This window comes from Semicossyphus pulcher, unplaced genomic scaffold, assembly GCF_022749685.1.
Source record: "Semicossyphus pulcher isolate SPU_LCO1_2020_fin unplaced genomic scaffold, fSemPul1.0.p SCAF_25, whole genome shotgun sequence".
NCBI lineage: Eukaryota > Metazoa > Chordata > Actinopteri > Labriformes > Labridae > Semicossyphus > Semicossyphus pulcher.
Window position 1 is genome coordinate 6660182 of NW_027211699.1, and position 22914 is coordinate 6683095.

At 44.1% G+C, this 22914-nt stretch overlaps 2 protein-coding genes across 5 annotated transcripts in view; both read right to left on the reverse strand.

Moving 5' to 3' along the window:
* ep300b (E1A binding protein p300 b) overlaps nucleotides 1-14922 on the reverse strand; it is a 31608-nt gene extending 16686 nt beyond the window's left edge. For 2 of the 4 annotated variants that reach the window (XM_069675767.1, XM_069675764.1), the window contains exons 1-16: nucleotides 12832-14922; nucleotides 9668-10266; nucleotides 7604-7780; nucleotides 6098-6404; nucleotides 5561-5674; nucleotides 5230-5466; nucleotides 4806-4911; nucleotides 4549-4677; nucleotides 4296-4413; nucleotides 4000-4183; nucleotides 3719-3796; nucleotides 2752-2837; nucleotides 2351-2503; nucleotides 1411-1917; nucleotides 980-1219; nucleotides 696-885 (exon numbers count right to left, since the gene is read on the reverse strand). In XM_069675767.1, coding sequence (XP_069531868.1) covers nucleotides 696-885; nucleotides 980-1219; nucleotides 1411-1917; nucleotides 2351-2503; nucleotides 2752-2837; nucleotides 3719-3796; nucleotides 4000-4183; nucleotides 4296-4413; nucleotides 4549-4677; nucleotides 4806-4911; nucleotides 5230-5466; nucleotides 5561-5674; nucleotides 6098-6404; nucleotides 7604-7780; nucleotides 9668-10266; nucleotides 12832-12925 — 3319 coding nt within the window. In that variant the 5' untranslated portion in view covers nucleotides 12926-14922. The remainder of the gene's footprint in view (nucleotides 1-695; nucleotides 886-979; nucleotides 1220-1410; nucleotides 1918-2350; nucleotides 2504-2751; nucleotides 2838-3718; nucleotides 3797-3999; nucleotides 4184-4295; nucleotides 4414-4548; nucleotides 4678-4805; nucleotides 4912-5229; nucleotides 5467-5560; nucleotides 5675-6097; nucleotides 6405-7603; nucleotides 7781-9667; nucleotides 10267-12831) is intronic. The other 2 variants (XM_069675766.1, XM_069675765.1) reach the window with 2 other exon arrangements.
* A 1269-nt stretch (nucleotides 14923-16191) lies between these two features.
* On the reverse strand, nucleotides 16192-22375 carry xpnpep3 (X-prolyl aminopeptidase 3, mitochondrial). The gene is made up of 12 exons (XM_069676167.1): nucleotides 22288-22375; nucleotides 22081-22197; nucleotides 21564-21686; nucleotides 21250-21437; nucleotides 20817-21036; nucleotides 20045-20229; nucleotides 19783-19845; nucleotides 19130-19243; nucleotides 18895-18980; nucleotides 18575-18758; nucleotides 17799-17919; nucleotides 16192-16896 (listed from the first exon to the last, which is right to left on the reverse strand). Exons 2-12 carry the CDS (start codon nucleotides 22148-22150, stop codon nucleotides 16730-16732), a joined length of 1521 nt encoding a protein of 506 aa, XP_069532268.1. The 5' UTR covers nucleotides 22151-22197; nucleotides 22288-22375; the 3' UTR covers nucleotides 16192-16729.
* Nucleotides 22376-22914: the final 539 nt, after the last annotated feature.

Below are 22914 nucleotides of genomic sequence, written 5' to 3' on the forward strand. Positions count from 1 at the left end.
ACCTTCCAACCCTCACCTATGGTCTGTCGTAGTGACTGAAAGAATGAGATCGCAGAAACAAGCGGCCTTAATGAGTTTCCTCCACAGGGTGTCTGGGCTCAGCCTAAGGGTGAAGAGCTCAGACGACCAGAGGGAGTAGAGCTGCTGCTCCTTCACACTGAAAGGAGCCAGTTGAGGTGGTTCGGGTATCAGATTAGGACGCCTCCCTGTGGAGGTTTTTTCCGGGGCAGACCCAGAGGTTTAAATTGCACTGGGAACACCTCGGGATCCCCCAGAAGGAGCTGGAAAATATTGCCAGGGAGAGGGAGGTCTGGGCTAACTTGCTAAGCCTGCTGCCATCGCATCCTGACTCTGGCTAAGCGGAGGAAAACGGATGGATGGATGGACTTTAGAAGCGATGTCATACTTGACACGTGACATTCTCTCTAGGTAGTGACTACTTCAGGGCCAGGTGGTGAACTGCAGTAGCTGAAAAGCACACCATGCACCTGCTAGCTAGCAATAATTATGGTTTACCTCCATAACTGTTGGTCCCAGGAACTACTTGTTCAAGAAACTTGAAAGTTTCCTACAGCTCTTTTTTGTGTGCTTTTCCAGCATAAAGATTTGGCCACTGACACTCAAAGTAACAGACAGGCCTCATGATATTGAAGCCCAATGAACAAAAAAACACAAAGTGTGAAATCCAAACGTACTTTTCTTCTTGCTCTGAGCGCTGGCTGGGGAGCTGTTGGTGGCCGTTGACCCCTCCTCTTCTTCTTTGGGCTCCTTCTTCACCCCCGTCTTCTTGTCTTCACTCGGTGCTGCTGACGACGAAGAGGAGGAGGACGACGAAGACGTATCCATGGGCTCTCCTTTACACCCGTCTCCCGACGGCTTCTCCTTCTTTAACGAAGAGGAAGATTGAAATATCAGTATCAACATATTAATTATTATTTAAGCCTTTTTTTTCCCGGTAAGTCAACGAGGACGATCTCACCTCTGGTTTCTCCTCAGTCTTCACGTCAGGCTGACCCTTGCCCATCTTCCCTTTACCCTCTCCTTGGCTGTCCTCCCCTTCTTCATCCTCCTCCTGCTTCTTCACCTCCATCTTGACATCCTCCTGGCTGGGAGCAGGGCCGTCCGTCGAGGCGAGCTGGGAGCGGGGGTCGGCACTGCTGCTGACTGAGGCGGGAGACGACACCTGACCGTCTGCAGTCAGAGAGGGTTTCGGAGACAGCTGCGGCAAAAAGACGGAGAGGGAGCGAGTTCAGGAGAAGGGAAGTTATAACACAGAAAAGATCGACATCAAAGGAAAATGGCCACCATGTGAATATGGTGAATCGGGGAATGAAAGAACACCGACACAGAGAGAGACGAAAATTAAGAGCATCACAACAGATAAAGGTGAAAGGGGGGTGATCTACTCACTGGGGTCTGCGGCCGCTGCAATGGCACATGAGCATTCTGGGTAGGCACCTGACCTGCTTGGGGGGCTGAGGAGGCCACACCCCCAAGCATCTGCTGTGGAAGCTGATTGGCCTTCTCAGAGTTCCCCGTCTTCCCCGACGGCTGCTGCTGCTGCTGCGGGGCTTGTTGTTGTTGCTGTTGGGGGTGCTGTTGAGGGGGCAGCTGGGGGGTGCTGGGGGTCTGCGGCTGCGGGGTCGGACAACCAGGTAACGTGGGCGGCGTTTGATGCGGTTGAGGCGTTAAACTCCGTGCTGGCGAGGGGGAGTTTGTCCGAATGGGGGGGCAGTGAGGGTACGAGTTGGGCTGCGTGGGGGTGGAGGATGGAGGCAGGTTAGGTAGAGGCCCAGCACCGTTGGCGCTGCCGGGCCCCATGGAGCCTCCGGGGGCTCCGGGGCCTGGAGCGGAAGAGGCCGACTGTGCTGCAGGGCTGCTGGCTGGGAGGGAAGGCGGCGTCGACATCTGGTTCTGCTGCAGAGGAGAGGACGCAGAGGTTAGAGCAAAGCTGCGGGGTCTCTGCACTTAATTAACTTCATCTAAAATCTTGATTACAGAAACGATGCAAGCGATGGATGAATATGGGAGAAACAATTAAAAACATCAGTCTGACTAATTACAGACAATGTTTTGACCAGATAAACAACTCTGGAAAACTTGGACGTTACAATCAGCCTCTTTGAAACCTGTAAAGTGAATTAATTGAACAAGGAAGGCTGCCAGGAAGCTCAAATAATCAGTCTTAAAACTCCCACATAGAGCCAAAACAGTGCAGTGATCCATCTCTCACGGCGGTCCTTAATAACCAGCCAAAACTCAGCACTATACATCATTAAATCCGTTCAGCAGTAATTTATTCACCCTGCCTACAGAACTCATCTGTACGTCACACGTTACGGTCACTTACCGGTGGCACAGGAGCCTGAGCTCCGGGCTGGTTCATGCCAACGGGACCAGAGCCTCGTCCAGGACTGGACCCGGGGAACTGGCCTGGAGGGAGGTACTGGTTCTGCAGCTGTGAGGCATTGGGCTGACCCATCCTTGGGGCTCCCATACCCATCTGAAAACGAGGCAGCAAGATAAATAAAATAATTTCAGCAAACAGAAAAAGTACGGTCACATTTTCTGTGCATAGAAATTTGCCTTTTCTTTGCCTTTTGTTTGCACGTCTCTACACTGATCACACATAAGAGTTCTCACAGGACATCTTAGTGTTTACCTTTAGGATGCCGGGGTAAACACCTTCAAGCAGACAGTTCATATAACCCTAAAGTAATCAGTGATAGAGACGGTGACAGTGATGCTCACCTGGTTCATCGGAGCATTAGGAGGGAGGGGCGGCGTCAGCCTCTGACCCATCGACTGCATCCCCATCTGACTGAACTGGTTCATTCCTGCAGGTGAGAAAGGACAGAAATGAGGCCTCATGTCAAAATAAGAAGCAAAATGTTTCAGTGTATTTTGTTTGTTCTACTTGTGTCTTTGTATTTTCATTTTTAACAAATCTGTTTCTGGCACCTGCATTGGGACTACGGATATAAATAAGCATCCTTGCTAAGTTCAGTTTGTGTACATTTTGTAGATCTTGTATCAGTTTTCACTACCGTGCACTTACCCCATCTTAATTATGAGGTAGTCATAGTGTTAAAATTGCAAGTAAAGCCCCGCACACTGTCCAACTTGCATTTATTTGCCTGCAACGTAAAGGGCGAGCAGCGAAACTTTGCAAGCAAATAAATGTATTTTCTACAACTTGGACTGTGTGCGGGAGTTTACTTGCACTATCCTACGCTCCTGTCCTACGAAACAAATGTGCAAAGTCTCTACTTAGTTATAGTGTTACCCATAACTAGAATGTCAAACTAGAAACACTGACAAAAGTCAATATTTAGTTTGTAATGACATATTGGAGTTCAAATGTTCACATTGTAAAGGTGTAGCAGGCTGTGCTTTGTGCTGCAGTGGGCCGTCAGTCCGTCTCATAACATGCCCTGTTGCTTCATTAAATGAACAAGGTTATTCTGCCCTACAGAGGCAGAGTGTGGTAACTACAGCAGAAACAACTTGTACGATTTCAGGACAGACGGCAAACTGAATCTTAAAGCAACATTGACTGTAGTGTTGAAACACGGTCAGGGTTATAGGCTTGCAGGCTAACAATTAAGTAACACTGTTTTCGCACATACTTCTCTTTACCTCCGACAAATGTCCCTGCAAAAACACTTTTTGAACACCTGGCTGCTAATCATGTTGTTTGCACGTATTGGAGACGTACCTGCAGGGTTCTGCATCCTGTTGACCATCTGATTGGGTCCAGCTGGTCGGATCATGGACGGATCAGCGTGAGGACCGTCTGACAGGATGAGAAGAGTTACAAGAGTCACGGATGGTGTCTTCAGTGAAGCCTTAGAAGACTAAAATACGTTGTTTAACGGTGGGATAAATACAAACGAACCTCATCAGCGTACTAAACAAGTCCTGTGAGTTAGTATTTGCAGCGGTATGTGCATGTGCACTCGGAGAGTGTGAGGTTAGTCTAACTGTATGTTTACTCACTGGGGGGTGGCCCCGGGGTCATGGGTGGCTGTCCCAAGCTGGGAGGAACCTGCGGGAGGCCTGGGGAGGCTATGCCCGACTGGCCCGGCATCATGCCCTGCTTCTGGAGTCGCGTCCTCCTCTTCTCCTCCAGCTCCTTTTGGATCTTGTAGATCTTCTCTGCCAGCAGGTGGTAGTACTCCGCCTATAAAGGACGCAACACAAGGGAGGGAAAAATAAACACATAAATAGAATTTTATTTCCTCCTCTTTTACCCAGGAACTGATGGACACAATACAACACTGTTGGTTTCTTACCCTGCTGTTGGCTGATTCGTACATGTCACCCTCTACCTTTCGAGCGTAAGCCACCAGATTCTCCATCCGCCGATCCTTCAGCGCAGCTGGATCAGGAGTGGGGAAGATTGCCTGCACGCTGCTCTCACACATGCACAAACAACAAGGACACAAATCTACAATTAACTTGAGGTCAGAGACACCGACACAACACCCAGCATTGAAATAAATGATCTGACAAACAATCAGAGCTCGCAGGACAAAGCAGACTCACAGCTTGTGGACGAGGTGGTTGCGGAGGTCCTGCGTGATGTCTTCATGCCAAGACTTCCTCATGCCTGCAGCTGAGGGGGGAGTTGCCGTGGGCATGGAGCCCAGGTTCCCTAAACCATCGTTCATCAAGCTGGAGGGAGACGACAGGACAAAGGAGAGGACGTTGTAAAACCGCAGCCGATACAGAACTTAATTTAACTTGTTGAAGCCTGACTGAAGCTTTACTAAAACAACGTGACCAAAGGAGAGAAGTCCTACCTCTGAGCATTCATGCTGTTGTGCAACATGGCGTTTGGCAGTAGGTTGGACTGCTGGTTGGGTGATTGCACACCCACTCCACCGTTCACCCCCATAGAGTTTCCTCCTGAGAACAGAGAGGTTGTTTTTCTGGTTTTTAATATGAAAAAACTGATTAAAGAATTTGCTCCAACAACATCCCGGACATTTTCAAGTTACACTACAGTCAATGTAAGCAGCAGATTTTCTTTGCATGCATTCTTGGGATGGTAGAAAAGTCATATTACATAAGTTGCACACATCAGTTCTGTGGTAACACCTGCGACAGCTGATAAAACCTACAAGATCGTCTTTGGAGCTTTGAAAAATCTGGTATGCAGACTTTTAATTTGAAATATCCGTGTAGCAAATGTCAGCGGGGTCAAGAACGAGCATCCAAACATACCCATGCTGTTTAGATTCCTCATCCCTGGCTGGCCCTGCAGCCCCTGGCTCTGCATGTTGGCCTGTGGCGACTGCTGGGGTATCTGGTTGCCCTGGTAAGTGAGGCCGAGTGCAGCGTAGGCCCTCTCTATGGAGCTGGGGTCGATCTGGTTAGGAGGGTTCAGGTTGGGAGTGTTCGACTGTCCACCAGGAACCCCTGAGCCTAACGAGTTCACCAAACCTGCGCTGTTAACAAGAGCTGCACAAGAGATACAAAGAGTGAGTGGATTCAAACAAACTGTCATGCACTTTAATGGTAGCTTATGTGTAATAAGCTGAGCGTAAACACTCACACTGCTGATTCCTCTTGTCTCCAGCGTTTTTCAGCGGCAGGCAGACCGGACAGTCGTGCCGCGTGCAGTTCTTCCAATGAGAGATTATCTGTCTGGATGAGGCACAGTGCGCCACTAGAGGAGAAAAAAAGAAGAATGGGAGAGAAGTTAGAGAAAGGGGAAGAGAAGTGGAAAAAGAGGGAGAAAGAGAAATGAGAAACAGCGACAGAGTGAAGGAGGGACATGAATAATGAGACAAGAAAAAGGGGAAAACAGAAGATTCACAGAGAGAGAGAGAAGCCAGAGACTGAGAAAGTTATTGTCTGAGTCACTCAGATGATTAAACTACGTCCTGATGAGAGAAAAGGAAAGGCGAAATTATAGTAAAACAGCCAGCTAAAGAGAGAGCGTAGGTCAGAACTGGGAGGTAAACCAGAAGGAATATAAACAACACACAAGAACATGCAAAAAAAGATATACAACAACCTTAAACACCGCTTAGTGTTTATGCTATAAACCACACACCATAAACCAGCAATCAGCATAATTCAGACTCACCCTGGCAGGATTTGCCAGCCTGGCAGTGAGTCATGTGGTTGAGCACGTTCTTCATGGTGCGGCAGTGGGGCAGGTTGCACTGCCGCACTTCCCCGTTGGCCTGCTCCCTCCGCTGGCACTTGTGCGCGTGGAGCAACAGGACCAGCTGCTGTTGGATCAGCTTCCGTTTCTCAGGGTCTGCGGTAGGGGGTGCTGTGCCGGGACCTGCCCCCACGGCGTTGAGCCCAACCTGGGGCCCTCCCACTGCTGCTGCTCCGCTGAGGGATACACCGCCCACTGCTCCGGGCTGCTGCTGCTGCTGAGACACCTTAGGAAGGAAACATAGACACGTGTCAGAAAGAGATATAACCACTTCCATAAAGTAATCTACTAACAGCTGAGCAGCTAACAAATCAACTGAAAGATCAATTTTACATCTTCAAGTGTAGCAGATTTCTGACCGTGTGTTGACATAAACAGATGAAGATACATACAAGAACATAAAAGGTATTAAACGGATGCAGCCAGGGCCCTAGATTTAAAAGGTAGCACAATAATTCAACATTTAGAGCCCCCCTCCGGTAAGAATCCAGTGTTTAACCTCATTAACATCTCCATGTGGTGTTCTTCACGTGCTACAAGACACATCAGGGACAACATGAGCAGTCATCTCCATGTCTGGGCCTGTCTCATTTTAAACTGCAGTGTACCAAGGACAGGCTGAACCACACGTTTTCAGATTGGCAGGTTTGTGACGTCACAAACCTACGGAGCCAATCCCGTTAATGGACAGGGTGATGCTATGCATATCTTTATGTGTAACCTATGGCAACCACTTCGGCGATGCTCGAGCCAGCTGTAACCGTCATCGTAATTTTTGCGAACTCACCACTGACTAACGTTAACGTTACTACTACTAATTACTACATTTCAAGCTAGCTAAGTTTCATTAAGTTGCCGCTAAACGATGGGAGAGACATGTTTTGTTTTCAGCTGTAATTTTACAAAAGGAGAAATGTAGCACATAATGTGCGGGGACTATGCCTTGGGAGGATTTTTACAAGGTAATTAAATATATTTTGCAGAAAAAAACATCAGACAATTTATTATTTCAAGCAGAGCTTTTTATGTGTTAAAACATGACTGAAGCTGCTCTTTAAAGACTTTATTTCTGAAATAAACTCACATCAGGCTGCTCGGTTACTCAGTCTCTCAAACTGATGGATAATTGAGACCCGGGTGAATAACTTTGAGAAACACTTTCAGCATCAGGGAAGTTAATAACCTGCATTGACTCACTGCATTCAGACGCAGCATTTGCTTGATTTGGAAGGATTAATTTCTCTGAGGTAGGTGAGATAAATGTGATGCCGATTTTAGCAGCTTCTTCGCTAAGAGGACAACCGCGTCGATTAACTTCCTCCTCTTCACCAGAGGTCTCAGCCAAAGCAGCTTCACGTTTGAGACGATGGTGAGTTTGTCTAAAACATCCCAAAGCCGTACGAAGCAGAAACAAACATATCCTACCATCCCAGGCATGCCTTGACCCGGCGCCTTCTTGTCCATGTTGAACTGGGCGGCCATATTGTTGGGTAGGCCCGCCTTATTCTGGAGCTGTGGGCCCAGCCCTGCTCCTGGCAGCCCCTGGCCTGCAGACTGGCCGTACGGACCACCATAGGGGCCCGCGTTGGCCATCATATTCATCTGGTGAGGGGAAGAGAGGGAGAGAAAGGAGAAGTGGAAGAGGGGGAAATGAAAAGATGGAAAAGTGGAGCAACGGAGACAGTGAGGATTCACTTTCCAAATACTAGTTAGTTCTTTATAATTCGTTTCCATTGTAACATCCTCTTTCTTTGCTCTCAACATTAAATTAACACAGCAGACACAGTCTAGTCACTGCCAGCAAGGTCACCAGCATCTATAGTTGGAGATCCAGCCTACAGTGTTACTTCACCTCCAGGCCAAACTAGCTGTTGCTTTTTGACCGACAGAGCTGCATTAAACACTTCATCCCTGCATCTGACCTTTAAGTCAAAAGTATCTCTGCTCTGGATTAGCAAAAAAATGGTGCAGTTTAAGTGAGTGGTTCTCAACGGGTGGGTTTGGACCCAAAAGTGGGTCACAGAGCTGTTTTCAGTGGGTTGTGGGTGTGTGCTGGAAAAAAAATAAGTTGTGTCAAAAAGTCTGTGTTGCGCTTTTATTTTGAAGGTGATGGGTTTCCTAAGACGTGCGTGCAGTAGTAGTGTAGTTTATTCACACTCCACGTATCCTCTGATTGGGTAATCCCAGCTAGTTTCCTAAAACTCAATGAGCCCGACAGTAGTTGCATTTATGTTGCACTTTTTTTAATGTTTATGTTTGCACTCTTGTTGGACAAGATGGCGCAGCGGATGGCAGCCTCAGTACTGCACTCTTAAGTACTTTTTGTCTTCTGCTCTCCTTCTCTGGTCACATTTATCAGAGAGGAACTTCTCAGTCTGTATATAGTAGTTTTAGTTTCTAAGTGTCTGTGTTACCTTGTCTATCCTGTCCTTGTTTTTAAGGTTAGTATGTCTGTGTAGTATGCGTGTCCGGAGTCAAATCCCTTGTATGTGCCCACAAATTGGCCAATAAAGCTGATACTGATTTTTTAGTTTATTTCTGTTGGCAAAAGGCTGTTAATTAACCTAATACTTTCCTCTTAAAAACTGCCACCTGCTGGTCATTTTGGTAGACTATTATACTGTTGTGTTTTGTGATGTTGACATATGATGTTTTGTTCCGTCTCAGGTCCAAAAAGGCACCATTTTTCATTAAATAATAATAAATTTGAGTGGTTAAAAAATGACAGAAATCTGGGTCATGATTTGTCATTAAGGAGGTGGGTCCTGAGGCCCAGTTTAGAACCACAAGTGTTTTGCAATGAACATGGATAGTGAATACAATTCACTGATGGATAATTCAACTGCAGGACATGGTTAAAAAAAGTTCCTGTGTTTGTTGGCCACAGTGAAAAGAGTTACGCTGTACCGCTAGACATCTTTTCCACTGCTCGCTTCACACATTTAAAAGTAAATCACAACTGTCATGTGGCATATCGACGAGCAACGAGGTTAACCATCAAAGCCACAACGCGTACGGTGATGCAGTTGTGAATCCAACACGTAACCACAATTGCACCTGCTCTGGAGAACTCATCTTCAGCAGTCTCACAAGAACAACTACAACCGGCTCTGACGTCATTCAGGTCTGAAAAGACACATCTGCCACTTGTGATATATATCTATATATAATATAGATATATAATATAGATATATATAACCTAATACATTTTCTGCCTTTTTGATTTACTTTACTGAACACTGGGGAGCTCGCATTTAGCCATCCTTACCAATCAGACACATTTAAACCAAACATTCGCAGCAAAATCAAACGTCTTTAATTTAGCGAGTGGGCTGTAAGCAAACACATCCACATTGTTATTCTTAGTAGTCCAACTCTGAAATCTTCCGAGACAGAATTCCCAGAGAACAAAACGCACATTTTAAATCTACATTTTGCTAACTTTGATACGTTGCTATCAAACTGCAGACGTCAGTTTTAAGTGCCTACCTTGTTCAGTGCTCCAGGTTGCTGTGGTCTCATCCCTGCCTGACCCCCAGGTCCCATTTGCTGCCCTCCTTGTTGCTGCTGTAGGCTCTCAGCCGACAGAGTATTATTGTTACCCATGCCTGCACTGCCTGGGTAACCCATTCTCGGTGATCCGTTCATCACCTGCCCTCCCATCAGGCCCTGCTGCTGTCCAGTGTTCCCCTTCTGGGCACCCATCATAGCAGCTGCCCGACTGAGCGCCGCCACCCCTCCAACCATCCCAACCTGCTGCATTAATCCAGGTTGCTGCTGCTGAGGGGGCATGCCCTGAGGTCCACCGGGAGAGACGCCAACTCCCCCCATCATCCCCATGGAAGCCCCGGATGCTGTGCTGTTGGAAGTAGGGCCACCCTGCTGTGCTGGTGCTCCAGCGCGCAACAGTTCAGACAGCTGTTTGTGTTTCGCAGCTGCATCCTGGCCTCCCACACCAAGTCCTCCTGCGAGACCGCCAAGAGTGGTGTGGAGCTGGCTGACATCGCCTCCGTTCGTAAGCCCCAGGTCCGAGGAACTGATGAGCTCATCTGGGAGGTCGTGCTCCAGGTCAAAGAGGGAACCAAAATCTAGACATAAAAGGAAAAGAAACAGAAATCTCAACAACAAAAACAGAGACTGGGTTTACATGATTGACAGCTCAGGGAAATTACATATAACCTGGGACTTGCACTACACACAGAGACAACTTTTTAAGACTAACTTAATTAACTTTAACTTTAACTTAAGATTTTGTAAATGCACAACAGTCCAGACATTGGTTTAAAAACTATCCACCATTAATCTAGAGCCAATAGCTACTCAGCCAGTGCAGCAGTAGCTGCCGTTCACAGCCTGGACTTCTCTCCTGGGCATCAGTTTGTGGTTTGATGGGGTGCCAAACATGGAGAGTGAACCCAGTAGGGTCAGGGTGAGAAGCCGCAGAGGGGTAAACACTACAGAGCCCAGGTAGGTGTGTGCATTAGATCTACAGTTATGTGGTGCAGGAGCATGAAAACTATCAGAAGTCATGCCCACTAAGATTTAAAGGGAGATTGGTTTGAGAGTATACAGAAATACGTACATTTAAACTTAAAAACCTTTTCTCCAGGTAGATTTGTATTCCCACATCATACAGAAAAAAGTAATGCCTCTATTTATACGGTCTCAAACCAAGCTGCTCTCTTCAGATGGTAGCACAAAAAACACAACTTGCACGTAAGACTTGTAATGAAGGCCTCCAGCATGTTGACATCTAACTTTTTTTTCTTTCTGAAAATCAAGGCAACTCTGTAAATAAGCTGTGCCCAAACTGACTGAATGGAAAAGACAAGTCATCCCATCCTGAGTTTTACTGCATTGGGGGCCCAGAAGTCTCAATTGTCGTTGTACAATTAACATTAAAGCCAACAATTCTAGATAGTTTAAGTTATAAGACAAAACTGCTTTAAATGTATAATTGACAGTTGAAAACAATATGAAGTGAATATAGTTCATTGAATCCCTATATCATAATGGTTCTGTCTATTTCGTTACAAGAGGAGGTGATGCCCAGACTTTACAGCTTCTTGCCCAAAACATTTAAACGATTTTGTTTGCAATAAAAGTCTAATTCTCAATCAAGGTGAAAAGTAGTCTGCTTGAGATAGGCCTATGCGTTGAATTGTTTTGAAAAGTAAACTACACAAAGTGCAGCTCAGTGACATTCTTATGAGACATGTATATAAACTGGAAAAGGGGCTTTTGTGTATTCTGCACCCGCCACATGGAATACATTGCAAAAGGTCTTGAAACTCAGTTAATTAATCTTGTTAAATGCTTTTAAATCCAAAATGAAAGAACCAGAGGTGGACCCTTTCAATGTCGATGTTATCGATGTTAATTTACCTGGTTGCAAAACTGACCGCTAGAAATGTATTCTTTAAAATGTGAGTTGCTTACGCTTGTCTTCTTCTCTTTTGTGTTCTCTAAATGTTGTCCCTTTTCGTGTTTTTCTATCTGTAACTATGTGTTTTTATTATGGTGCTGCCTGTCTTGGCCAGGACTCCCTTGAAAAAGAGATTGTTAATCTCAATGGGACTTTTGCTGGTTAAATAAAAGGTTGTGATAATAATATTAATATATTTAACATTTTAAACCATTAATTTTTTATTGTGCTTTAGTATAACTTATATGTGTATTGTCTTGTCTTTTTATCTGGACCTCGAGTCTGTAATAAAGTTTTGAATCGACTTGAGTGTCACCGTGCAGTCAAACAATGGAGGGGGAACAAGAATGGGCTTTTCGTCGGGTCGGTCGTACAATTGAGAAACTGAAAGCCTTTGGACAAAAGTAATGAAAGAGATGATTTCAGACATTGCAACTGATTTAGCCGTTAAATTTAAATGTAAAAGCTGCAACGGTGCAAACGGACACACGGCTGCATCTTCGGCTGGGCAACAACGCTCGCGCAACTTTAATGAACAATGGCCGGTTAGCTACTCTCCGAACATAAAATAAAATAAACTAACAATACGGCAAGTACACCCAATTCAGACCCCATACATATGTGCAGCAACAATGGAAAGGATTAAAAGCCAAATGAAAAATCAGTCCAATGACCAGAAGCGTTTTAATAGTAATTCATCTCTTATTTTCATGCTAGCTCAGCTGAGCCGGTCCGGTGCTAAGTTAGCTAGCTCGCTCCGACCGTTACTTTCTCCTAAACCTAGTTTGGAAACAGTAATTAGCCTCTACGTGTACGGAGAGTTTGTGAATCGTGTGGCTTTATGTGTACGTGCTACCATAATTTAAAATGATTAACTTTAAAACGAACTAGATAAGTTGAAGCAAACTGGGGTGACTCGACTCTTCCATTGTTTGGAGTTGGACCTCATAGTTGGTAGCTAGTTAGCCCGTTGTGGCTAACGCATCAAAACATCCCTGCTGGAAAGTTGCTCCTGCAGCCAGCAGAACATCACGCTTTGTCTTTAGCAAACCGAACTCTCAGATTAGCCATTTTAAATCAACGCCGAGTGCATTTATGTTTTTCAACATGAGGTATTGAGCAGACCAACTCTTCAGGGACGCCCAAGACTGACCTGCAATTAACACACTAACAGGCGAGTCTAGTTTGTGTTTAATCTTCAACAAAGTAATGAAAGCAACATATTTACCATTTCCATCACTGGCAGACACCGAAAGAGCTGGAGAGGACAGCTTGGGCCTCTTGGCTGAAGGCGGGCCGGACTCCGGGACATTATCGGCCATATTTTTGACGAATTAAAAAAATGTGTAGATCCACAGAGGGCAAATGTATTTCCCTTATTTGCGTCTCCTTCTCCCTTTTAAAAATGCTTCTGATGGTTCCCCCACCGTTTGGGGGGCGGTAGGGGGGAAGACAGCAATGTTGAACTGTTTCCCTCACAGTTCTCGCTCTCGGTGTATTCCTCTCTGCAGATATCAGCCCCCTCCCCTGTCCGAGATTGTGTTTCTTCACAGATTTGAACAGGAGGAGGTGGGAAGGTGGAGTCGGCAAAAAGGGCAAGCGTGCTCTGACAACCTCATGTAGCTTCTTCTGAGACACAAAAATCGTCCCAAGATCCGTCCTCCGTGGTGCACTCAGTCCTGTCCGCCATAGTCGGCAAAGAAATCCCCTTTTTCAGCTCTAAAACCAGTGCAGATTCTCGGTCAGGGCACGAAAAGGATAATTGTGATCCGATAACACAAGGCAGCAGAAGTCCGGTTAACTTCTGGAGGTGGTTTTCTCATGCAACAGTTATGAGATCCTTGGTTGCATTTAGCATTTCTCTCACCTGAGCAGACATCTCACTGCTGACAATTTCTTCGCGTTTCCAGACCACAAAGGCAATCCACCGGTGTGTGGAGACCACCGGCAGGAGGTTTAAAATGCAAAAGGTGGTACTCTTAAGTGCAATACTGAGGAAAGCAACTTGTATTGGTTTAAAAGTGTTTTTAAATAGCAAAACAGTTCTGCAGAAAGATGCAAACACTTGAGTCCCCACTTGCACTAACTCAGATAAAAGGAAAGTAAATTGCGGATGTATGTTTCCATGCATAAGTTTTCTTTTGCATGTTGACTAAATTGTGCACTTGAGTGTGTAAGAACATGCAAGGCACTGGGTCAGAAGGGACTCCTATTGCACATTCGGTTGCTGCAACACAATTTTTTTGCACGATTGTGCCTATTGCAGGCAGCAGGGTTGGCAAAGGTTGAAAATAGAAAAATCTTGTCAAAAAGGCTGCTGTAGTGGAATCGATCCTGATGCAGACTTTATTTCTTTTGACGGAATACTTCTTGGGGGCAATCACAGCTCGAATTGGCGATCAGCGGGCAGTCAGATTGATCCAATTAGTTTTTTATTTTGCAGCGATCTATGGGGTTACTTATCTTGTGCTTCAGAAGAGGTTCCAACACTTAAAATCTCAGATAATGAAAAGAATAGTTAATATATTCCAAAACCAATCACGTCACTCGCTACTTGTAGTATATTTTGGCCATGCAAGTGAAGAGAAAAAGAAAAAACCGGAGCACAGCAGTGGCGACAGGCGAAAATGTGATCAAAAAATTGACGGTGGGTCGCTTAGAAATTATGGCTATTTCGGAAGCGGAAAGCTTCAGATCGGCACACTAATGTTGACACCCCCCTTAAAATATTTTGGGCTGAAAAAATCCTCTCATTGACTCTTTGTGATGGAGAATGCCCCCCTTCGTGTTGATCCTGGCAATTTCCCCCTTATCTTTAAACCCGTCTTTCTTTCCACCTCTCCCTTCTGCCCGGCAGCAATTTATTTATATAATTGTCTATGCGGGCTCTTTCCTTCCTCCGAGACGGACACATACTGATTTTTCATGTTGATGTTTTCCCTTTTTTCGCAGGCTTTTCCTCGTTCAGATAATATACAGCCCTCTTCCGCCTCTCCTCTCTGTCTCCGCTCCGCAAAACACCCCCTTCCTTGGATTTTTCGGAGTATTTCCTTCTCATGCACACATATATATCACCGCCTCGGTCTCCCCTCCACTGACGTCTTATCTTCTTGGCGATGCTTTCTCTCTCTCGATAACACGGGCGGGCTTTCGCCACTCTCTCGTCCCCCGGCGGTTCCCGGAGCGGCTGCAGTCGGTTGCCGGAGTCGCTCCTTCTCTCGGTTATCTCCTCCTGTTTCTGACGGTCTGTCCGCAAAAAAACAAAATGGCGGCTTGTTGTTTCTACTCCTCTGATACGGGGGGAGGGTTGGAGGTACAGCAACATTAGGCGTGAAAGGGAGGAGGGAGGGAGGAAGGGAAGAAGAAGAGGGGAGGTTGTCTTCGTAAGTGTTCGGGATTGTCCGGAAACAGGTACCGGGCTCTGTCGCCGATCAGTAGGGGACAGTGGCGCTCCATCGTTCTCTCCCTCGGTCCAACGCAGCAGCTGGAAACTAACGAACTATACATACTGTCATCAGATAATTTGGCTGAACCCAACTATACCCTAATTTAATATCACTCATGGGTTTTTTTTAAATATTTATTCAGTCAAATTAAGTAATTTTATGACGTATGATTCTGTTTGTGTGAACATATTTAAAATATATAGTAGTAATACTAAGCCTTCCAGAAAACCATTCATTTTTATGTTCAATATAAAAACCCATAGAAAACAATATTAGTAATGTTTATGGATTTATTACTTTAATGCAATAAATAAATGTCCAAGATTCTTTATCTTTAATTAAGATATCTGGTCATGTTAATAAATACAAAGTGGGATATGTCAAGGGGTAGTGCCACATATAAAAGTCTCACATTGTTTGACTTTTAATGTTATTACCAAAGTGAGACATTTGTAGATCTTATTAACAAATACACCGTAGAATAAAGCTTTTATTATTCCTGGTATTAATTTACCAATAAATAAACAAAATGAAAGAAAGAAATAGTCAGACAAGTTGGCTTCCCTCCTTCACTTTAAAGAGCCAACTTGTTCGCAACCGAGACATCACTATATTTTAAACAACCACTGTATTTTAGTTCACCCATCATCCCAGATCTGATCAAGTATTGCAATATGATAAATAGTTATAATATAAATGATAAAAAGTATATAAACGAGTTAAACATAGCTCCATCTCGACTAACTAGTGGTATGCCTGTCAATTTATCTATTTAAATAATCCACTACTGTAATACTGTGAAAGAAACAATTATTCCTAATAGCTTAATTTAAGAAAATGTTAATAATTCTTTAAGACTACTCATACATTTAGGGAAAGCAAGTAAAGAGAGTCATAAAACAAATTCAAGAACATTTTGCTTCCCTGCACATCTGACCCAAAAGGGAACAACAATCAGATAAGATACACAACAAAAAAAGCTAAACTTCTTTAACTTGATGTGCAATAGCAGTTAGCCATGGTCCTTATGAAATTTACTTTGGTAGAACTGTATTGTGCACAGAGAAGTAAACAGACACTATTATTATCATTATAATTTTTCACATAAAGCGCCCATCATCCGTACATTAAATCAACACAGTTTATTTAAGAAGATATTTTTATACACATATGAACAGACAGATTTTCTTTAAACGAGATCACATTTTTCTCAGATGAAAAGACAAAATTCCCACGCATAACTACACACACATAGTCCAAGGTTTAACAGGATAAGCAACATTAATAACTTGGTGGACTGTTTATTAGACATGCTCCAGTCTTACCATCCCAGGGGAGACCGAGTGCATGTTGAACATTTGGTGTTCAGCTTTTGCACTGTAGCATTAGCTGTATTTCGGGTATGAGAGCCGGATGAAGTGTGTATGTTGTAACAAAAACATGGTGTGGAGCGAAAAGGTTTCCACAATGAAAGCGCTTACACGGTTGTTGGATTGAACTGTACTTGCATTTCAGCAAATACTATCATCTTCTGCATCAGGTTTCTACATTTTTGAGGCATTCCTGTGACTAAAAGTCTTGCAGTGTGTTCCAGTGTCTCATCTACCTGGACTCTGAGCCTGATGTCATCACTAAGGAGACCCTGTGGCTCACCTGGACACTTGTCCACCTCTCCCTGCCCTATCTCTGGGCACAGGCCTGCTCTACGTCAGCGATGGTCTTTGGTGCTTCAGAGGACAGAATCAGAGGACCGCCCTTGTCTTGGATCACTACGTCATCCTCAATCCTGACGCCCAAGCCGCGGAAACGCTCCGGGGCCTCGTCGTTGTCCTCGCCGATGTACAACCCTGTGACAATAGAAGGACAAGTGGAATAACATGGACATAAATGAGAATTTAGCACAGATGGAGCTAAAGTCTGTTTTCATCCACCACAATACCTGTGAGGGACGGTGTGAGTGTTTGGGTTAAATTTAGTCAATAATCCGAACTGCAGCACAGATTCTTGTTTAGAGTTACTGTGAAGAACTTTCTTTTTGTGTCGATATGGAGGCCTCTGTGGACAAAGCAGAACCTCTTATCTCTTTGCTGATTGAAAATCTCATCCTACCTACTTTTACCTGGCTAACATACTACTCACTGTGAAACTTTGCAGTGGAAAATGTAAATGAAGACTCTATCGGCAGCGTGCTATAAACCACTTTGTCAGACACCAACCCCATGGCAGCAGTGACACGCATTCAAAAAATATATATAACGAGGCTAGGTCAAAACCTAGTATGTGGCTGATTGCATCAGGTCAATGTGCGCTGTTGTGGGCAATGCGTTACAAGGACGCATGCGGTCCTTATGAGGCCGATGACAATGTGTTTGAAGCAGGTGCGCACTGCGGACGTAGGTGAGGACAGCGTACGAGCAGCCCCGCCTACTCCCCGAATAAAGTATCCAGAGCCATATAGACAGAGAGTCACGTCAGTGGAGGTCCAACATGCTTCATGATCCGCCATTGTGATGTCGCAACTCTCTCACTCTCCAGGGCTCTGAAAGTACCGTCACTCAGTCAGTCAGTCAGTCAGTCACATACAGACCCATGTGTAGGGCTGACCCCGGCGGTCAGCCAAATATAATCAATTTTCTTCACCTTGTTTACTTTTGTAGGCCATATGGAGGCATCACTAATAATAACAAGCTAAAACTCCTGCTAGACACAGCTACGATTCCTGAGGGTATGTAAATGCCTTGTTTTGTACCTGGTTCTATAGTGATGGCCATTCCTGGCTGCAGAGGCTGTGAGCGTGACAGCTCAGGAGTGTCGTGGACGTCCATGCCCAGGTAATGGCCAACATGGTGGGGGCAGTACCGCCGTGCAGCCTGAGGATGAGCAGAAACAAAACTTGTTGTGAAGTTCTCCATTGTCTACCAGCACTCGCAGTTTGTTGCTAAGTGATCATAAAATGAACTTCGAGGCCTCTTTACTGTAGTTAATGAGCCTAGTCAGATTATTTTCTACCCGTCTTAACACAGTATAGCTGAATAAAGGAGCACCCAAAGAGCATCCATTATTTAAGGTGAACACAGCGTCCAAAATGAATCCTTCACATCTGGTATAATTTGCACTGCAAATCTTATATTAACAGATCCTTGGCTGCCAAAAAACATACATCTACATTCGGCTTTGGTTTGGCTCGTCAGTTAGATTTCCCTTAAAAGAACCACTGCAGGAAACAAACTCCTCTATTACACAGTAAAACAAGAATATTGAGTTTCATGGAGGCTGCAATTACGTTGTTTCATCAATTACACTGGTCAAAGGAGCGCATGGTTATTTCTTGACCACAAACCACTGGTGAGGACATAAATTAACTGTGCTAAAATGTTTAAATTCAGTGCCCAGCTAACATGGTGACAGTTATGACTCTTCTCCATAAATCTTGTTACTTCAAAAACTTAAAGCTTCTTAATGCCTGGGAATTACCCACTAGCCTAAATGCATTCAACTTCTAGTTATCTTTTTATTTTTTTTTACCTTTAGCACGTCAGCATCACTGGTGCTAGCCTTGACGATGCCAAGCCGCCTGAGCTGTCGTCCCATTAGAGCCTGCATGGTGCTGTAGATGTGGTCCAGACTGACGCCCGGGGAACACAGAGACAAACAGGAGCGCTGGACCTCCAGGACGGCCTCGTACAGCTCAGCCTGGGCAGGGCTAAATCTGCCAGGAGGAAGGTAGAGGCAGTTAAAGACATTTCTATTCAATTTAAAAGGCAGTGTTAATTACAGACAGGGAAAACAAATCATGTATAAAGTTAATAAAATGTGTTACTACCTGAGAGTATCTACAAACTTACTTTCCATTCACTGGCCATGTTCGAGTGATATCACTGACATAACCAAAGTATTCACAACCACCATCAAGCAGCACCATTTCACCGTCCTGATGGAGGAGATAGCAGGGTAGAGTATGAAGAGAGTATTTAAGCTGCTCAGCCATTACTTTGTACTGGATATGTTACAGCTTATCATTTTCACAACAATTATGTGGAAAGTATGAAATATGAAATAATCTACTGATCCCTCTCTTACCTTTATAATCTGGTTGTTGTTGATGTAGTGTAAAGTGTTGGCTCGATTCCCTCCAGCCACAACAGGCGGATAGGCCAGAAAGTTAGCGCCATGGATCCGATTCTCAAAATCAAACTGGCGAGGAAAAGAAAAAATCTATGTGAAACTGGATTGTGAGCTTCATCATGTAAACTGTCCTTCAAAAATGCAGTAACTTTATAGTTTACACTTTTAAAACTCATTCATTATATAAAACAACATTCAAATACACAGCTAACTCAAGCTTTTGCTAGCTGGTGAAATAACTGATAAGCAAGCCCTCTGAAGCTAAAACTAGCTTTGTGATTTTTCCGTTGTCTGTAAATATGACAATATAAATCTGGTAACGCAATTAGTTATTCCACATAACTTCAGTAGCCAGTGGCAATAGTAAATGAATTAACTCCTGATTAGCTGAACTGAAAAGCTAACTACTCAGCTTTTTACTATCATGTAATTACTGTGATATGCTGTGAATATTTAAGCTACCTTTTAAATCACATATTTAATCTTAATACGTTGTAAATAAAAAGGGACACCAGGAAAGCAGAGACATGTTTAATTCCTATAAGCTCTGGGCTCTTAATCATCTAAATAAAGTTTCATTTCTTAAGTAATTACATGTTTTCAGTTACCATAGCAAAGAGCACAGCCTCATCCACCTCTCCTTGAGAAAAAGCCATTGTCCTCCTAAAAGCCTGAAAAATAAGGATTTGAAGTTGGAGCAAGAATTCTGTACATCTATCTGGTTAAAGCCTTTCAGTGTTGGAAGAAGTGGTAAAGAGACACTGTAACCTAACAATACAAGAACATTAAAATGTTGCTCTAGTTGCAGACATATATTAGCGTTTATTAAAAAAACAATTGCATTGACAGTATAAAGGATTTATCACCAACCTGGGCTGTGATGTGACCTGCTGCTTGCATGAGCGCCACTTCTGCTGAGCTCTTGAGGGCCCTCAGAGAGTGAATGAGGGGCCGGACGGAGCGTGGCATTGGCCCCGCCTCCAACACGGGACCCACATGAATCTTGTGGAGCCGAGGGTGGGCGGGCGTAGAACTGTCGTACCATAACAGAGTGCCTGAAAAAGAATCAGAGAAGGGAAAATTCATTGAAAATGTGCTCTTAAGTAATTCCAGCCAGGTCTACCCAGCAAAACACAAACAATGCTGCTTCTTGTGAAGATTCTGGCTTTGCCTCTTTAAGCATTAGCTATTTCATGTCTGTAGCCATATTTAACATATTCAAGACTGTATTGGGACTACATGTATTTATATTCTCATTTTAAAACAAAAACACTGGAACATTAAAACGCTAGCTGGAGATGGAAGTTTCAATTCACTCAAAGTATTTTAGCCTTGGCGTTAGCTTAGTCAGGCTAGCTACAGCTAATAATATATGCTAGCGAAAGTCTCAATATCAGCCCCAAAATATGAAGCTGTTGGCTAGAATTACTGTTTTAATAATGAATGGAAATATCTAGTAATAAATCTGCTACTGTTATCATTGTAACCTGTATATGTGCAATGCTAAAGCTAAAACAGATGGTTTGACCGGCCTTGCAACAGTAACCAAAAGGGGCGGGGCTTCACAATTAGTCAATTGTGGCTGTTCAACTGTAGCAACAAAAAACGAGAACTGTTCTGAGAAAAGATGTCGTAAACCCACCTTTAAGGCTCTTAAGCACAACACCCAGTTCTTCTGTGCTGTGAATTCTCTCTATGCCGGTCAAAGCAGCCGCCCCATCCTTCCCTGACCGGGGCCCGTCCCACAGCTCTCTCCCAGGGTCTCTGCGGGGGACAAACAAGATGGCCTGGTCTGGTCGCCCCTTTCCATAAAGAACCAAGGCACTGTCGGGCTCCAGAAAGCCACTGAGGTAGAGAAAATCCTGGGGAACATTAAGCTTCAGGTTAACAAAAACTACAACAAAATTAGACTTGTTTTTAACAATAAATTACACACGTTAGACTGCAAAGTAAAAGCAATAGCAAAGTCAAAATAGCGTAGATAAGTGTGTTAATGTTTTAAAATGTTACTATTTAACAATAATTTGATGCCTGTTAGGTCCAAAAACCCTCAAAAAGGCACAAGTAACACTCACCTGGTTTTGGTGGAAGTGATAAGGGATGTCGTTGGTCATGTAGCGGGTCGGATGGGACAAAACAATGACCACATGGGTGCCAGAGGAGGCAGAGGGTCCCAGTCGGTCTGCCTGGGCCTCGATAAGAGAGGCAAGCCTGTGTCTGCGGAGCTCGAACTCTGTCTGGCTCAAGCCTGGGGTCACCTCACCTGAGAAGCAGAGATTAGATATGCAGTATTTCAATGTTAAATTACTTTTAACCTCTATCTTTTGTAATTGTTTCCTTGTGGCGTAAAGCATCTATAAAGGTAGCACTAAATTGTTTACAAATTTACCGTGTTTGATGAGGTGTGGATGGGTGAAAGGGCTGGGCTGACCCAGGTACCGAGGTGGAACCGTCCTTGGTTTCAAACCTCCTGGTTTCACAGAAATGTTTCTGCAGGGGCACCAGACACATCCTGCAGACAGGAACACAACATAGATTTAAAACTTTGTGGCACTGGGAACCTACAAAGCTGCATGCAGTTTCAGATACCCAACTGACCAACTATGTATATATCCTTAACTTCAATAACATAATTAAAGGGATCAATGTCAAATCCTTTCAAAACACAAAACGTTTTTTATGGAACATTGCACTGTACACTGTCACAAGTTGATCATATGTATTATATTAAATCTTCATCTAAAAACTAACTACTGTAAAAAGAAATATAGGGGAGTTTGTAGGGAGCTTAGTATTTGCCAGTGAAATAAAGTGGAGTCAAAGTATAAAGCAGCATATCATGGAAAGTAACGTAAAGTACAACACGTATATTTAAATTGTACTTATGTAAACCAAACTGGGCTCACCTCGACTCGAGTTACCCCGTGGCAGCAGCTTGACAGCACACTTGACCAAGGTGCTGGCTGAGGGCAACATTGTCGCTGCAACTGGAGGACAGCGATCAGGATTTACAGCATGTCATCCTGTTGCATAAATGAGGCACCGTCAGTAAAAGTAGACAACTTAGACTGGGTATTTAGAGAGACACGTTGCGGTATGTTTTTGTGACTTACAAATATTAAAGTCTTCTTATACAACTGTTATATCTGCCTTTCGTTGACATTTAGCCTCGTTAGCTTGCTGCCCCCATGTTTGCTAGCCGGGCTCGCTGGAAGAAGCAACTATTTGCCCTGAGTTTTGCTTCTCAGGAAGAGAGTCTTTAACCCGCCCGCTTCCTGTACTTTTTTGCAACAGTTTCGAGGTGCATAGAGGGCTATGTAATTGTTCGTATTAGAAAGTTAATGTACCTATTAAAAAAATCAGCTGGGTCTGACTTAAAAACTAAATATAACCATGTGATTGGTGGAAGCTTTCCGGACGTGAACTGCTGCAGATGATTACCTGAGAGCCCGTATTCAGGGGAAAAGGTAGGAGTAGGCGTTGACAGATTTTTGTATTGTAACAGTAATTCCCTGAATTTGGTCTCTCAGGTAACACTGTATTTTGGGGACGCACGTTATCGGTATCTGCAGATTATGGCTTGAAATGACATATCGGCACCTGCAGATATGTTATTTTTCATCCAATATTTACTACCAACATTTTCCACCAATAAAACAACACATTAATTATGCCTAAATGCTCGATGGCTCCATAAAAAAGAAAAGAAAATGTCACAAACAATATCGTGCATCTGTACT

What these genes read in the sequence shown, in the direction of transcription:
- xpnpep3 (XM_069676167.1), bottom strand. Translation starts at nt 22,150, where the DNA reads ATGTTGCCCTCAGCCAGCACCTTGGTCAAGTGTGCTGTCAAGCTGCTG. An exon ending in ACAACAACCAGATTATAAAG is followed by an intron (nt 18,981 to 19,129) that starts GTAAGAGAGGGA and finishes CTCCTCCATCAG; the next exon opens with GACGGTGAAATGGTGCTGCT. An exon ending in GGCCATCACTATAGAACCAG is followed by an intron (nt 16,897 to 17,798) that starts GTACAAAACAAG and finishes CTATTGTCACAG; the next exon opens with GGTTGTACATCGGCGAGGAC.